Source organism: Bombyx mandarina, chromosome 13 (genome assembly GCF_030267445.1).
Source record: "Bombyx mandarina strain Sakado chromosome 13, ASM3026744v2".
Lineage (NCBI taxonomy): Eukaryota > Metazoa > Arthropoda > Insecta > Lepidoptera > Bombycidae > Bombyx > Bombyx mandarina.
Window position 1 is genome coordinate 15,637,289 of NC_143220.1, and position 16,758 is coordinate 15,654,046.

Genomic DNA, 16,758 nt, shown 5'->3' on the forward strand with positions numbered 1-16,758 from the left:
CTTCAATTCAGTTTTTATAGATATTGGCAATACCAGAAGCAAAGCGATCCAAATCGCACCGACTTTATTTTATTTTTAATTTCGTAGTAGGTATAATAATGTGATTTAAAAATAAAGCTCGACGTTATTGTTTGTGATTCTTTACATTTGCGCCCAGCAAAATGAAATCTCTAGCAAAATTTGTCTCACAACATTACATACAGAATGCGCAAGTCACACTGCACCTGCATGATTCTTTTTTTATTTAATCCGAGGATTGCATAACATTTTTTGTTTCTCAGTCTATCGAAATTTGTTTAATAAATGCAACTGTGTTTAATCCAAACCGACGTGCTTTTACACTGCATCTTTCCATAAGTGGTCCTTTATTTCCGAACAGTCCACAAAATCAACACTGGCGACTATGCAACTACTGATGCCAATAACCCATGAGTAACTTATTTATTTTATTTAATGGGCAGACGAACTCATCGTTACATATAACAATTAGACCACATATTATGTACATACCTATCATCTAAAGGTGGATAATCACTTTTCAATAATCTCAGGTAACAAGTGAGCAACGTCTAGAAAGCAAAGAAAAAAAATCAGAATCCTTTAAGCTTGATGATAATGAGCTTTGATATATAACTAACGAACTGTTCACACATTAGTTAAAACACACAATATTGGTTAAAAAATAGTTTTAAAACGTACCTATGTAGTATTTTTCTTACTTTCTTTGATAAGTCAGAAGAACAAAAGTTTTCACTACGAAATAAATACGAAATCATAACATTCGAATTTATTTTTAAAATTCCGAAGTCACTCAAAATCCGATCTCAGTTTTTTTTTAAATCTAAAGCGAATAAACTTTATTAGGAAAGTGGGATAAAGGTTTGATACAAAAAATACTATATTGTGAAAGGTCGCCCTGTGTCGCTTTACAAAAACTTTGTTATCGTAGACCCCTCTCATTTATTTTATTTTTTTTCACTTTGATAGGTGCGGTGCGGCAGGTAGACGAAAAATCTCGCAAACTTTGCATAGGTATTTTAAGATATAATTTTTTTTTATGATGAATGACATTATACTGAAATGTATAAAGTAAAAATGTACAAATGTACGATTTCTTCTCTGCAGAAATAGGCGCTGTGAAGACAATACTGCCCTTCCTCTAGTAAATGCTGATTAAATATCGCAGGACACTGGTATGATAACTAAAGAACACTCCTGCCCGTTCTATTAGCTGTTATAATCCCGCCTTTACCGACATTCACGGTAAGAGGTAGCCTGGTATTAGTCTAAACAACACCATACAAACCACGGTTTCCGGTATAGAAATATAATTTAAAATTAAGTTAATTAAAAATTAGTCTTCTTGAAACAACTAGCACTATGGATCCCTATGCTCCGAGAGGCATTGAGATTATAGTAGACACCATGGTACCTCTTAGTGCCAGTTATGCAAATAAATCGTTGAACTGCGAGACGTTCCTACTCAATAAAAAAAAATGCAACACGTTATTACACAACGTAGCATTCTACACGAATAAATTTAACGATGAAGGAATAAGATTTCAGAACTTATAAATCTGCGAATATACCTACTGCATTGTGTTTCTTTCCCTACCTATTTGCTGGTAGCCTAAGGGGCTATTTCAGCTACGTCCGAACTAGTAGGTGAGCGCACGGGTTCAACCTTAGAGAATTTGCTAACACTAGTCCCAGCCAAAGCAGTGCTTCGCGGAATCTACCAACGGATCGGAATCGCCACCCACTGAGAAGATCTGGTTAGAAACTTAGTGAGCTGTGTCTGTAGGTTAGTTCGCTCGTCGAGTTCGACGAGGACGGGGGGCGGTGCTTGAGAGGCCTAAAAAACCGAGTGTGAATCCTGGGGATCCGACAAAACATGTTTCGGGCAACGGCAGCTTTGCGTTACCCCGTCGAGGTCGAATAAGACATTGTGAAATAGCGTGCTTTTTTTTAGTGCTTACGAAAGTAGACTACGGTACGTTTCTGCTGTGAGTGAACAGTTACTGATTTGATTTTCTCCATTGCGGTACCTAAGTCAAACCTTACTTCTGCATCGAAGACATGGCGCTGCTCGTCCACAAGGAACCAAAGAGACAGATAAAACAGCGCGCATGGTTCGCTATGTCTACATCGCAATCATACTAGTGGCCCTTTGCAATGTTACCCTGGCTACCCAGCCTCAGTAGCTAGTAACCTCAAGCTTTTGTACTAGCTTCACCGAACGTGAATAAAATAAAATAAAAATAAAATACAATAAAATAAATAAAATATTGTCCATAGATAATAATATAAATAATAATTATATTATATAAAATAATAATTTAATATTTAAGAATAGTCTCTCAAACTTCTTACAACTTACGCACAGTTGTTAAAATTAAATATAACCACTGACGTATGAAACCTAATAGCACATATCGTAACTTGTAAGACAGCAGTGTTTGATATCTGATGTCAGTGTCAGTGATCTTATGTCGATTTAAAAAGCTCAGACCTTTTTGGCGGGAACGCGAAGAGCGAATTGGTTTGAATTTTTTATGTTTTTCATTTAGTTTTTCTTTAGGTTTCACTGTGTAATAACGGTGGCTTATTAACTATTGAGTATCTTTGAAAGTTCAAAAATGTGGGAAAATAAAACAAAGCCCAGTGGCTTTGTTTTACGTACATACCTTATCGGTTTTTTTTTTAAATCCACTGAAAATCTCTTAAAAAGTATTTACCTTTTTACTGAGACTTTATGTTTAATTCATTCCAATTGATTAAAGTCTCAAAATAATCAACTGCATCTCAGTTCGCTATCATAACGGAATATAAAACTTGGCTTAAAGGTCTTGTTACAAGGCCATATAATATTAAAAATAAATAAAAAGAAAACAAAACTCATTAAAATCAGCATCAGCTGGATAAACCAAGTCGGCCAATACAATAAATGTACATACATTAATTAATAGATTTTTTTATTTTACTCATAATACATAGTTTGGATCTGGTTAATTATTTTTTAATCAAAATCTTTCATTCATAACATGGAGTACTCTAACAAGGTAATAGCAGTTTGCTGTTGTGCATTTTACTAGACTTTTCACTATTAACAAAATCTTTGAATTTCCTTCAGAATTTTCCAGAATTAAAAAATGATAGACTACTTCGAGCAGCTTTAGGAAAAAGTGTTGACAAAGTCCCTGTTTGGGTAATGCGACAAGCTGGAAGATATTTACCAGAATTTCAGGAAGTCCGAGCTAAACACGATTTTTTCACGGTTTGTCGAACTCCAGAATTAGCTTGTGAAGTAACACTGCAGCCGCTCAGAAGGTATGAGCACTTGGATGCATCTATAATATTCAGTGATATTCTTGTGATACCACAAGCACTCGGCATGACTGTTGAAATGCACCCTGGAGTCGTAAGTAAAATCCAATTTAAAAATGCTCTACCCATTCTTGACATCATTACAAAAAAATGTATTTCTAGGGTCCAGTATTTCCTAAACCACTTCAAACCCCATCAGAAATAGATGATCTCCAACCAGAAGGTGCAGTTTCGAGGTTGGATTATGTTGGAAAGGCTATCACACTGACAAGACATAAAATAGATGGTAAAGTTCCCTTGATTGGCTTTACTGGAGCTCCGGTAAATATCACAAATATTTAGGTATAATTTGATACCATTGAAATATACTCATGTATATAATTAATTTTGGGATAAAATTTTAGTTTACACTATTTGGATACATGCTAGAGGGTGGAGGAAGCAAAACAATGTCTAAAACAAAAGAATGGCTCGAGAAGTATCCTAAAGATGTCCATAGACTCCTTTGTCTTCTTACTAATGTTATAATTGACTATGTGGTGATGCAAGTAAGTTTGAAATAGTATATTTCTTAATGTATCTTGAAAATCAAATATATTTGTTCAAATGTAAATGTATATGCATGTATAATTGAAGGTGGAGAGTGGAGCGCAACTTCTGCAAGTGTTTGAATCAAGTGCAGATCACCTCTCAAGAGAACAATTTACTGAGTTTTCTGTTCCATATTTGAAAGACATTAGAAGTGGAGTTAGAGCTAAACTTACAGAAAAATCTTTAGAACAGGTTCCTATGGTAATAGTAATTTATAGTAAAATAACTTGTAAATAACATGCTCTGAAGATAATCACACAATTAAGAATACTTATTATATTATTTTCAGACAATATTTGCAAAAGGAGCTGGACATTCCTTAGATATTCAAGCTCAATTAGGTTATGAAACTATTGGACTAGATTGGACGGTGGATCCTACTGAAGCCAGGAAAATTGTAGGTGAAAACATTACTTTGCAAGGAAATCTTGATCCTCAGGATTTATACAAAACTCCTGTACGTAATGTATTATAAGTTCTTCTGGTGACGTAAACTTTCATTTCATTCATTTCAGTGTCATGAATAATGATGACAAGCTTTTTTTATAAAACCTATTTGTAAAAAAAAAATGTTTGTTAACCCTGAGTTAATGTGCTGTACTTATTCATTTTAGCTTGCCTTGACTTTGAAAAACAAAATACTTCTTAACTCGATAACAAAATTTAAGAAATTACACTTTTCATGTATTTTACTTTATTTACATTAGTAAAATCGAATTAACAAGAAATTAAGATGAAATTAGACATGTTTTTAAGAATTATTTCTTTGCAGGAAGAAATAAAAACACTTACAACTGAAATGGTGAAAAAGTTTGGAAAACATAGATACATAGCTAATTTGGGTCATGGGATTACACCACAAACCCCACTTGAGAGTATGACTGTTTTCACTGAAACAGTACATGAAGCTATATAAGAAGAATATTTTTATGCATGTTATATGGTTGGGAATTAAAGAATTTGCTTGTTAATACAGAAAACTTTTATTCTTAGCATACAACAAATAACTTATATTACATTGTGTATGTTGTCTTCGAATTTTGACTTGTGCCGGGCATATCTTCATCGTGACTTCCAACTGATTTCTTCACATACTGTAATTATTTAATAAATTAATTACATAGTAGAAAAAATAAAAATGAAACTGAGAAATCTCCCTGGCTTAAAGTAGGAGACATGCCTTCTATTTGTATCAAGCAAAGCAACTATGCAGCAGTTCAAGTCCAACTTTTGTAAGAAAAAAACTTCAGAGGTGTCAAGGAACACCCGGATGGAACGAAGTTCCTTTCGATTAATTAGTGAAGGAATTGTAATTTTTTTTTTTAAGTTATAATAATAAATTACGGCATTATGAAGAAGAAAAAAACAATACTATGAACTAAATTACTATTGTTGAAACGCTATCTCGAGAAACTGTACTCATTACGCGGACCAATCGGATATGAGCAATGTCACGCGATAAGCGTCTACACGTTGATTGGTCAGAATGACGGATCTAAAAAGTGTCGTGACAACTTTTCGTAAGAATTTTTTCCGTCTAGCCCCCTTTCACAACGCGCGATAAGGAACTTCGTTCCAATACATAGGATTACGAAAAAAAAACAGTTTAAACTTTAATTAACTTGGATTATTCTTTTCAAAAGGACTGATAATTACGGATGGTGAACAAAAATAATGAAAAGTTAATAAAGTGAATAAGGAAGTAAAAATAAGAAAATATGAAAACAGTTCCTTTATAAAGTTCGATACTCAGTTCATGATTACCAGATCGGTTGTTACCTGTGGATTGACTTGTATCTGAACATCCATTTCCTGTATGTACTGGTGAAGTTTAGTACAAGCAGCCATTTGCTGTTCTAACACACACAATGTTTCCGGTGATGCATATTTTTCTGGACTATCTAGAAACACCACCATACCATCTTTTTGGTTAATCATTGCATATATTTCGCCTTCTTCAATCTGTCGAAAAACATTAAATGTGAAGTTTTGTGTCGTGTAACTCTTGTACTGTAAAGCCGAAATTAGTCGAATGTCTCTTTCTAGAGGTCGATGTGAATTGTTTCTTGCCCAGTACCTCCTACTATACGTTTGAGTTTTGAAAACAGTAATTTATTTGTATTTTCTTTATATATTTATTTCTTTGGCGTCGCTTATTACCTACCGCACAATGGAAAACATGAAATGTTGCATGCATATTTACGAGTACGAGTTCTACCGTGGCACCAGTGCTGCAGAAACAGCTCGAAGGATTAATGATGCGTACGGCGCTGGTGTGGCAAAAGTAAGCACGGTACGTTTTTGATTTCGACGTTTTCGTTCTAGAAATTTCGACCTTCAGAAACAATCGCGTGAACGACCGGAGACCACAGTGTAAATTGAAGAATTAAAGGCTGTTGTGGAAGAGGATTCATCACAAAGCACTTCAGAGATAGCTGCAGGCTTCGGGGTAGGTGATAAAACTGTATAAATCCACTTGAAGCAAATCGGGAAAGTAAAAAACTTGAACTACAGTTTTCTAAAATCTGGCCAAACGATTACCGGCTGATATCTATTGTCAGCAACTGCAAACCATAAAGGAAGAAATAGCTGCAAAACAACCGAGATTGGTTAATCGCTCTAGGCCACTGCTGCTTCACGAAAACCCAAGACCACACACTGCACAACAAACAACCACTAAGTTAGATGAGCTACAATTTGAATGTCTGCGACATCCACCGTGTTCCCCGGACTTTGCTCCGACATATTACCATTTTCTTCCGGGATTTGGACAGCTACTTGCAAGAAAAAAAATTCAACTTCGATCCGGCAGTCCAAAACCGCCTTCAAAGATTTTATTGATTCTCGCCCCCATGGTTTTTTTAGTAAAGGGATTAATGCACTACCTATGAGATAGCAAAAGTGCATAGATAACAACGGTGCATACTTTGATAAATTAAATATATTTTACAAACTCTTTATTCCTCCCATACACAACGCCAATATCATATGTTAATTATTTATTTTATCATAGAACGTTTGTATACTGTCAAGCTGTCCTTATTAATAAAACTGACTGCACGTCTTACAGAGCATAATTGATCTTACCATATTAAGTATGTAGGTTTCAGCTTGAAGTGGTCCAGATAATTCCACGCGAGAAGCGACATCGCTCAACGAAAGCGTTAAAAAAGTTTTTGTCAGCCTCTGAATATTCTTCTTATACATTGAATTTAAAACCTTAAAAAAAAATAGTTATAAAAGACTATTCATATTTTCCAAAATAAAACACTACCTTAATTACACTTCATTTGAGTTATATAAAATAATTTAAATATATTCAAATAAATTGTTCTATTTATTCTAAAGCGATTATTTCAAAACAGACCTGATTAACTAGTCCCATATTCTTGTCTCTGACAAATATCTCGCGGTGTTTGCTTGCAGCATGTTGGGATGCCACTAAATCATGATATGGCGCTGACAACGGTTTCAAAAATCGACAAACCACTTGAGATGTGTATTTCGGCATTGGCAAAACCTTTAGAAAGAGTTATTACTTAAATCATTGTCTAATAAGAACAAAACTAAAAGTACATTATAGGAATAAAATAGGATTACAACCTATAAAAATTTTATTAAATAGATTTTTGAAATAGAAATGAAAACCAAAGAATTCTACCATGTCATGGAATTATTATTTTATGCAAAATTTTTGTATAGCCAGAAAAACAACATAACATAAAATTGGATTTTTCGGTTTTGATCTTCCAATGGTACTACTATACATGTATGTACCACATGTATTTTTAGCATAGCTTGATTACATGATTATTAAAAAAAAACATTTAAGTTATGGCTTTAGTAAAAGTCCTGCTCACTGTATGGGTTTAAAATTGAGGTTGAAGGTATCATTGGAAGGAGTAACGTACCTTTCCATGAAGTATAAGAGACACTAAAATATATTTCTTGTACGCTTCCAACATGATGTGGGATACAACCATTGCCGGAACAGTCACTACAACTTCAAAGAAATACAAAGCTCTATCATAGTTTTTCATTGCCGTATAAATCATGCCCCCATAGTAATAATATAGTAAAAAATGTTTGGAATCATTAATACCGCCAAGCTAGAACAAATGAAGTTTTGTTAGCTAGAGTTATGAAATATAGTTTAGTTTAATAATATAATTATATTATTATAACTAATAATATATATAATATAATAAATTAATAGTATAATAGTTTAAATAGTCATAGCCTGATGATCAACCATTGCTACCGAAACACTAACATTTAATTATAATAAAAAATATACGCTAATTAAGTGTTATCTCTTTTCGTACTTCGTAAATCTGTAATACGTTTACTCTACTACCAATCCTTTTTTTTTCCTAGCTGAGAGTCTTGAGAGGCTATTTCAGCGTAACCTTAACAAGTAGGTGAGCTCGCGGGGCTCAAACCTGATGATGTTGCTAACACGAACCCTAGCAAGAGCCGTGCTTCGCAGAATCTACCACCGGATCGGAAACGCGACTCACTGAGAAGATCCGGCGAGAAACTCAGTGGGCTGTGTCTGAGGGTTAATTTACTCGTCAAGCCCTTCGTCGCAAGCGACGGGTTCCACGAGAACGATGAGCGGTGCTTGAGGTACCTAGAAGCACCGTTAGTGGATCGGGAGGATCCGAAATGACGTGTTTGGGGCGACGTCGACTGCTTTCCATTCTGTCCGCAGGATCTGGAATGTAGTTACCGGCGGCCACGATGAGAGGGTTCTCGTGTCGCCAATCCTTCAGAGATAACACTATCATAATCATTTTTAAATAATGAAGACAAATAAAGAGGATTAAAAGGCTACACTTTACCTCATTGCCAATTCCAGTGACGTCAGTGTCCAAAAACTCAAGAGCTGGCTTCATACATTTTGAGAGCAAACAGAGCTGGCAAAGATCAGCATGAATTGAGGTCAGCTGTGAATCAAACAATTGTATCTTTCTTATAGCCTTTTTTAATATTTCCAGGCCCCTTATTGGTTGTTTGATTTCTACCAAATGATTTGTGAGTAGATGACACAAATCTGCATCTGTAATTTTAGAAATTAAATACAATCGTTTTTGTATTGCTCTAGACAGGGATCTCAAAGCCCTACATGTATTAAATGATTACTGCAGCCCATAAACTCAAAATACAAATTACACAAATGACTTTAAGACAAGGTTGAAGTTTTTTTTTATGAATTATATAGAGGCTATTTCACTAGTCTAGACTGCATGTCTGGAGGACTAAGTGGACTTGACTGGACTGGACTAGTGGTTAACAATATTCCATTCTAACAGTAATTTTTTTTGTGTTTCAAGCATTTTATTAATAGAGTGATTAATAATTAACTAATAGGAAAGGACGAGGAAGAAGAATAGTGTATTAGTGAGGAAAATTGTACTCCTTTTCATAAAAATAAAACATAATACTGATAATGAGAAGCAAGTGAAAGATTTGACTGTTATGCTAGATCAATGATGATTCATGAGCATAAAAAATATTTATAGGTCAGTGATGAGAATGTTCATCTGACCCGTCCCTCAAAACATAACAGATCAGAAGCAGATCTAAATCAATAAATATTTGTAAAACCATTACATAAGCATAAATCTAAAATACTTAATTTATTTTTATTATTTAAATTATTTTGCTAAGTTAAGATGAGAAAGCGATAAGATATTATTTTTTAAGAAATAGACCAATGAAAAAATTAATTTTAATATTTAAATTGAATTAATTACACTAGCTGCTAGTGACTAGCATAATAACAGGTTATTCGTGAGTATTACTGACCTTGCACTCAGAGATAGAAAATATTTCTTATGATTGTCTATAATTAAATATTGTAATAAATGAGGGTTATTTTATTAACAAGTATTTTTTTTATTTTATTGAGTTTGTGTTAAACTTTTTTCTCAGTTTTTAACTTGAAATATTAGACCACACAGCCACACAGCTTATACACAAAAGATGCTACTGATAAAGTATTATACATAAATTGATTGATAAAATTTCAGTATTTACAATCACACACTGAACTATGAAACACTCATGATTATACTACTAGGCTACTATTATACTACTAGGCTATGAGCAGGATCAACTCTAGTTTTCAGAGATATCAAAGAAGGTAAAATATATAGAGGTTCAGCATTCGGACTAAAAAAGATTGACAAAATGAAAAGCAGACTTACATAAATCAGTTGCAAATCGAACTTGTTCACCATTGCAGTTATTGATAAAATCATGAAATTGTTGATACATAGTTGACCTATCAACTTCTGGATTGCCCTGTAAGGTACATAAGTTATATTGATTCAGAAAAAGACAGAAATAAAAGTAGTTAATATGTGATGAACAGTTTATTTCATGCTGTAGAACATTATACAGTTCAAAACAAAAAGAAAACCTAAGTTAACATTATATTATTACGGGATATTTTTTTCAAATTAATATTGGACCTCATTAAGTTTGTCAGTATCAATAAAAATACTACTACAGATTTTTTTGTTAGTATGTAACAGAATCTTTGAACATGATTTTGACCCCCTTACCATGCATGCACCATGCACCCCATGCTTTTTTACAATAAAATATTTTTTTCTTACACCATTTTTAAATCAAATTTATTTTCTGTTTTTTAATTGGATTTTCTACAAGAGCGTATTTTGTTAGTTTTTTTTAAACTATTATTTATTTAATTTGAGTTTAGGTATAAAATGCCTTGATAGATATAAAATATATATAATATATGTTACAATTATTGCTGTGAATATTTAGTGATACTAGAGGTCCTGCAGTAGTCGAAATTCGACTATAATTAATTGGAATTGTAAGTTTTTACACTATTATGATGTATTTTATACTTCTATAATCACAAATTTCGCCAAGACTACACTATAAAAAATATTAACAAAGACAAACAATATTTAATCTCGATTTGACAACAGACGTCAAGAACAAAAGTTTGACAATAAATAGTATGCATGCGTGTGTGTGTCAAATACACGGTATGTAGTGTGTAATGTTTTCTTTATTGATTTAATGTATCTTTTATGCATTATTTAAAAAATATATTAGCATCATGCACTTCTTCTGTATATTCTCTATAAGTGTGGAAAATTTCATACTCCTCCGTCCGTGCAATTTTAAAAAGGGATACAAAGTTCTTGCTTCATGTATTAATATATAGATTTTGTTACAATTTAAGTTAGACTTAACATACATTTAGATTTCAATTACACTTTAAGGCCATTGTAATAATTTATGTAAAGTTAGAATGCATAATTAAAACACTTACCGGAGGCAAGGAAAATTTGGCCACCAGGACTGCTAAAACACCTAATGAATGCTGTTGGATATCAAGAGTTTCAAGTACTGTATTGAGGTGGAAGCTATTCCTCTGCAACACTTCATCTGATTTTGCAATAATCTCATATAAATCGCGAAAATTACCTGAAAGATAGACATTGTACCATGAAGTTTGATTTAATGACGTTCTAATACATTCCAATAAATTTGTTTACTAAAAAAGAATCAGGTTTATTATAATATTATGATTGCGATTGTGTCAGGTGCCTACTTTTTTTATTCCATGAATTATAATAGCACGGTACCTGATGCCGACATTGTCCTCACATTGTTGACAAATTGTTCTAAAGGAGAAGCCATTGTGATAGTAGTATCAGATAAATTATATATGTGCTTGAATTAATAAATGTTTAAATAAATTGTTTCTTTTTTCTACATTTAAAATAACCCAGACGAAAATAACATGAATTATTGATATTTTTTTGACATGAGAAATTGACAGCGGTAGTTGTTTATTTAAATACATCAATATATTAGGCAAAGAGGTACTAGACCATAATCTTGTAAAAAATAAAGACTACAGCTATGTGTTGTATAAAAAGTAAAACGGAACGAAATGAATTAAATTTGAGCTGAGATAAGACAAATTGAAACAGTATTTGTGCGATATGATAAAATAGGTATGTGTTAATCTCTTTCTTTTTTATTGATATTTTCAGTAATTTAGTCTGTATCACACCCGTAATAAATCTTAGTTTAAAAACTACATGAAGAAATAAGAAACTATCCCGTAAAAGATGCGCTCGCTCTTTTGGCAAGATACATAAATCACTTAATTTTATAAAAGTTATTTAATTAAAATATATTCCGGCTCAAATAAAATTGAATCAAAATCAATTCAAAGAAAACAGTCATGAGAAGAGTTAATTATTTTCTTGCCATCATTCATTATGATGCAGGAAAAACTATCGAAACTTGTGTTTGGTACTTCACACCTGGATACAGATTTTTGCTTTATAAAACAAATTCGGCCCTACAAAGCAATTCCGGCTTTGCGTGGAGTACTGCTCTCACCTCTGGGCCGGGGCTCTCAAATACTATCAGATAATTTCCATTGGACTTCATACAGAAGAGAGACGTTCGGATTGTCCATAATCCCGTTCGCATGTATCGCTTGGAGCTCTCTGTCTACAGAGAGACTTCGATTGTCTCTGGGTTTTGTATCGTATGTCCCATAGGGTGTGCTCTCATGTATTGTTTCAGATGATCCCATAATATTAATTTTATAATCATATCACCCGTTATCGGAGAAGAGTTCTGCCATGTACCATCCGGCTTTTGAATGAACTTCCCTCTACGGTGTTTCCCGAACGCTATATATAATATATAAAATATATATATATATATAAGTCTCCTTTACAGATGATCTATCTTTAAAGGAGACTTAAGGAAAGTACGCAACGGTAGGCAGCGGCTTGGCTGTGCCCCGGCATTGCTGATGTCCAGGAGCAACGGTAGCCACTTACCATCAGGCAGGCCATATGCTTGTCTACCTGCAAGGGCAATAAAAATAAATCTGTTGCATTATTTAATTCCATTTCACATTTTATTAAACTGACATGTTTTTGATTTTGTTTAGATTTGGTTTTATGGGTAAATTTTTCTTTGTCGGTTCAGTAAAAAAATCTAATGAAATAAGAATGTACTAATTTTTTACTAACTAAACTAATTTTATACAATGACATTATTCATTTTGAAATTTGACACTAAGCAATAAAGTTCCCACAAAGTTCCACAATAAACACTGAAGTATGAAACTAGGTTTCCTAGTGTATGAAACTCAATAATGGAAATGAAAGTGTCACTCGTGTAACACCGGTCACTCACATGCGCACGAATACGCAACCCACAAGTGTAGGACGACATTTGCGAATGATTATGCAAAGTTTTCGCTATATTCGTGGTTTTCCAAGCTGTGTCGGTTTTTTAACAGACATCAAAGCGCGCGAACCTCGAACCTTCGCGTAGTCTCCCACACATTCGCTTGCCTAGTTGCGCCGACGATTGCGAAGGTAACGGACGTATACTATACGCCATTTTCATAGTTCGTGACGTCTACTGTGTAGCGTATCTTCATCAAAAGAAATCCCATAAAAACAGCATGGCTGTTAATGATGTCTGGGAAAGAATTAAAAACTCTTTTTCTCTTCAATGTTCTATTGACGAATTAAAAAGGAGGAGAAATTCGTGAGACATTCGTAAACAAGTGTAGGAGGAAGCGCAAACGGGTTCGCAAATTGAGTATGCGAACTCATTTGCACAGCCGCTAGGTTTGCGAATGAATGTTTGACGGCCCTTCACATGCGCGCAAACTTTCGTACAATGTACGAATATTTGCGCGCATGTCAGTGGCCAGCATAATATGATGTAATACTATCATTATATATTAAGTGTATAATCTATGCTATCATTCATTGACAGTTCGGTTGAGACTTTTTGGCGGGAACGCGAGGAGTGATTGATTTGTTTTATTTTGTCTATTTAGTGTTTCTTCGTGGACATAATTTCTCGGGATCCTCCAAAAACTCCACTGAAAAAATTTTAGTAAATGACCACCATTTTACTGAGATTATATTTCATCCCATATCATCTCATTTCATTTAATTTCATCCCAGTTGATTAATGTCTCAAATTAATCATCTTCATTTCATTTCACTCCATAATATCATTTTTCATAAAAATATTAATATAAATTAAAATAAGACGTGACTTAAAGATCTCAGTTACCAGGTCATAAAATCCCTTTAAAAAAAACAGTTCGGTTGTCATCGTATTCCGATATATATTATGTGTTTAATCTATGATTCCGAATCGGAAAATTCCGATTATTTCCGTTAAAGATCCGAGTTTTCCCGAAGGAAAATAATTTCTCATTACATCTAAACGGTACCGTACATTGTGACTCGCTTTAAATAATGTGTAAATTGTAATAACTGTTTGTATTATCTATAAACTCGCTTTAAAGATGGATAGATGCCTCATGCCAACAAATTTCACGTAGTAACAACCAGGGGGGTGCAACTCCCATACAAAGGAAAAGAACATTCAACTAGCGTCATCTTTAGGAACCGGCGAGGTCATTTTTGAAACGTTTTGGCCTTAATGAACTAATAAACTCACTAGATGGCAGATACGAGTTCTGACTCAATAAAAAAGGTTAGCGTACTTTGAAGCAGTGCTTCCATTTTTAGGGAATTCTCCCTTTTTTAGGGAAAAATAGCTGATATTTTGGATGATAAAGACAATTTAAAAAATATAAAAAGCAAAGCCTATACTAGTAACTGTTGTGAATTTTAAAATAAACGGTTTTTAAAGTAAAACAATGAACATTTTATTTTATGGAGAGAGAATGACATTAAGTCGAGTTGACAAGTAAAAGAATAAAACAGAGTTGTGTATAAAAACTATTAAGAAGGTTTGATTCAACAGTAACCCTCTAGTAAAGTAAATCATAGATTAAGCCACTGCTTTTTTCTTAGGGATTCCCCAGAATCCCAATAAGTATAATCCGCCAAACTTTTATTTACCTATTTTCGTTGATGTCACCAGAACTTACTTGTATTGTAATATACAGGTACTTCATGTACCATGAAAGATTATCATGGTAATTTCATTTACGAAAACCTTGTAATTGTCATTTCACTTTTGCTAGCAGTTCCTTCTTCAAAGACTGAGGTGGAAAGATTATTCAGTGTTCTCAAATGTAAAAACTGACAAAATAAACAGGCTTTCTAATGAAACCCTGAACGGCTTGCTTCATAGAAAGTTCCCAACTTTGCCAGCAAACAATTGCTCAATTTTAGAACCGAACAGTGTTAGGTTGCGTGCAGCAAAAGAATATAAAAGAAATGCGTCGACTTCCTTGAAAATTCTAATCCTATAGATCTATGATCTTCTGGGGCGTTTATATTATATATACCTACATTAAATAATATGCTGTGGTTTATTTTCTGTATTTTATTTATGCTTTCTATATAAAGGATTTATGAAAGTTGTCTAGGAAATTTTAGGGATAAATTCAAAAGAAACTAGGGTAAAATGTGTTAAAAAAAACTTAAGTGGAAACACTGCTTTGAAGTTTTCAAAATTCCAGGGCCGTAAAACAATCTCAAAAAAAAAAAAAAAGTTTTCAAAATGTCGTAACGATTTAATTTTTTAAATCGTTTTTTTTTGGTCTTGGTGTGAGTTATTTTACGTTGTAGTATTAATTTAGAGCATCTTTTAGCTTTATGAGAATATTAGACGATTAGACATTGAGAAACTCTGTTTTGAATTCTCTTTAGACATAACTTGGTTCCAATACTTTTTTCTTCGTTAGCGTTTCGTAAGCCTGTGTAACTATTTTCGTTTCTTACAGAAAGTTTATTATTAAAATCAGCATGCCTCGAAGATCGAAAATGAAATGCTATTTCGGATGCCTTGATAACGGTGAGTTTACACTATTTTCCCGGTATATTATTTGCTAACAGAATTATTATTCATAATATAATTAAATGAATTAGCACCAACTAATGGTCCTTCCTATTTCTGCTGCCTAGCTATCATATATGTTAAGTTTGATTAAAACAGTCGGTGTTAAGTCTCGTACTATCACACACACACCTCAGATAATAAAATTGTCTCGAGTGGGTGGAAGTATTTATGTTTTGCAACTCAGCGTATTATATGCTTATTGTCAAGTGGGCCCGAACTAGTTTTTTGGAATGATCAATCAGTCATGCTTTCCTGTTTAAATAAAATACAGCACAATTGATCTCACATCCAAAGTTAGATGATGGCATTCACATTTTGTTTCCTGGTGTTTGATAACCAAGTTACACCAAGTGGCCTGTGACCACGTTCATCCTTCTACCCAATATAAAATAATGTTTTTATTTTTGTAGACAAAGGTTTGATAATGACAAAATTTTATGGAAAAATTATAAGGAGCACTAAAATGTCTGAAACATGAAAAGATTGATGCACTATATTTGAACCAGAACGTGTTATGTAATATATTAATTTGTAAGTATGATTACATTAACACTAAATTTTTCATGGTCGTATTTTTTCAATATTTGTTACATACTTAAGATACTTTGTTTCTCCGTTTCAGAAGAGAAACTGATTCAGCAAGGAATGTGAACTCACAAGGGATCTTAATTTTTTTAAATATGTTTATAATTTATAAATTAATAGATGAAATAGTTCATAAGAACTAAATTGATGCCAATTTTGTTTTAAAATAGGTTGTTTAGTTCTTATAGTTATACTATTACGTTTGAATAGTTGTAATTAGTAAGTTAGTAATATATGAAAATACTGATATAAATTTTTGTAAATGAGCTTTTGTAAATTCTACGAGAAGATGATTTTAATTAATGATCAAAAGTCAACGATCTTCAAAAGCATTATTTGCAATTATTTAGATTAACTGTGGAATATATTTGCTAACTTGTGTTTTCTGTATGA

At 33.1% G+C, this 16,758-nt stretch overlaps 2 protein-coding genes across 2 annotated transcripts; one reads left to right on the forward strand and one right to left on the reverse strand.

The window, feature by feature from the left end:
* Positions 1-2,887: 2,887 nt before the first annotated feature.
* On the forward strand, positions 2,888-4,898 carry Urod (uroporphyrinogen decarboxylase). The gene is made up of 7 exons (XM_028177030.2): positions 2,888-3,062; positions 3,134-3,421; positions 3,490-3,648; positions 3,732-3,875; positions 3,964-4,119; positions 4,208-4,375; positions 4,691-4,898. The coding sequence occupies exons 1-7, from the start codon at positions 3,045-3,047 to the stop codon at positions 4,832-4,834; spliced, it is 1,077 nt and encodes a 358-aa protein (XP_028032831.2). The 5' UTR covers positions 2,888-3,044; the 3' UTR covers positions 4,835-4,898.
* On the reverse strand, positions 4,878-11,825 carry CSN3 (COP9 signalosome subunit 3). The gene is made up of 9 exons (XM_028177024.2): positions 11,553-11,825; positions 11,237-11,391; positions 10,131-10,227; positions 8,763-8,980; positions 7,830-8,027; positions 7,286-7,438; positions 7,006-7,137; positions 5,698-5,880; positions 4,878-5,012 (listed from the first exon to the last, which is right to left on the reverse strand). The coding sequence occupies exons 1-9, from the start codon at positions 11,605-11,607 to the stop codon at positions 4,932-4,934; spliced, it is 1,272 nt and encodes a 423-aa protein (XP_028032825.2). The 5' UTR covers positions 11,608-11,825; the 3' UTR covers positions 4,878-4,931.
* Between the last annotated feature and the right edge of the window lie 4,933 nt (positions 11,826-16,758).

What these genes read in the sequence shown, in the direction of transcription:
- Urod (XM_028177030.2), top strand. An exon ending in CTTTAGAACAGGTTCCTATG is followed by an intron (nt 4,120 to 4,207) that starts GTAATAGTAATT and finishes TATTATTTTCAG; the next exon opens with ACAATATTTGCAAAAGGAGC. An exon ending in AGGATTTATACAAAACTCCT is followed by an intron (nt 4,376 to 4,690) that starts GTACGTAATGTA and finishes ATTTCTTTGCAG; the next exon opens with GAAGAAATAAAAACACTTAC.
- CSN3 (XM_028177024.2), bottom strand. Translation starts at nt 11,607, where the DNA reads ATGGCTTCTCCTTTAGAACAATTTGTCAACAATGTGAGGACAATGTCG. An exon ending in CCAAATTTTCCTTGCCTCCG is followed by an intron (nt 10,228 to 11,236) that starts GTAAGTGTTTTA and finishes TGTACCTTACAG; the next exon opens with GGCAATCCAGAAGTTGATAG. An exon ending in TCACTGGAATTGGCAATGAG is followed by an intron (nt 8,028 to 8,762) that starts GTAAAGTGTAGC and finishes CATTTGTTCTAG; the next exon opens with CTTGGCGGTATTAATGATTC.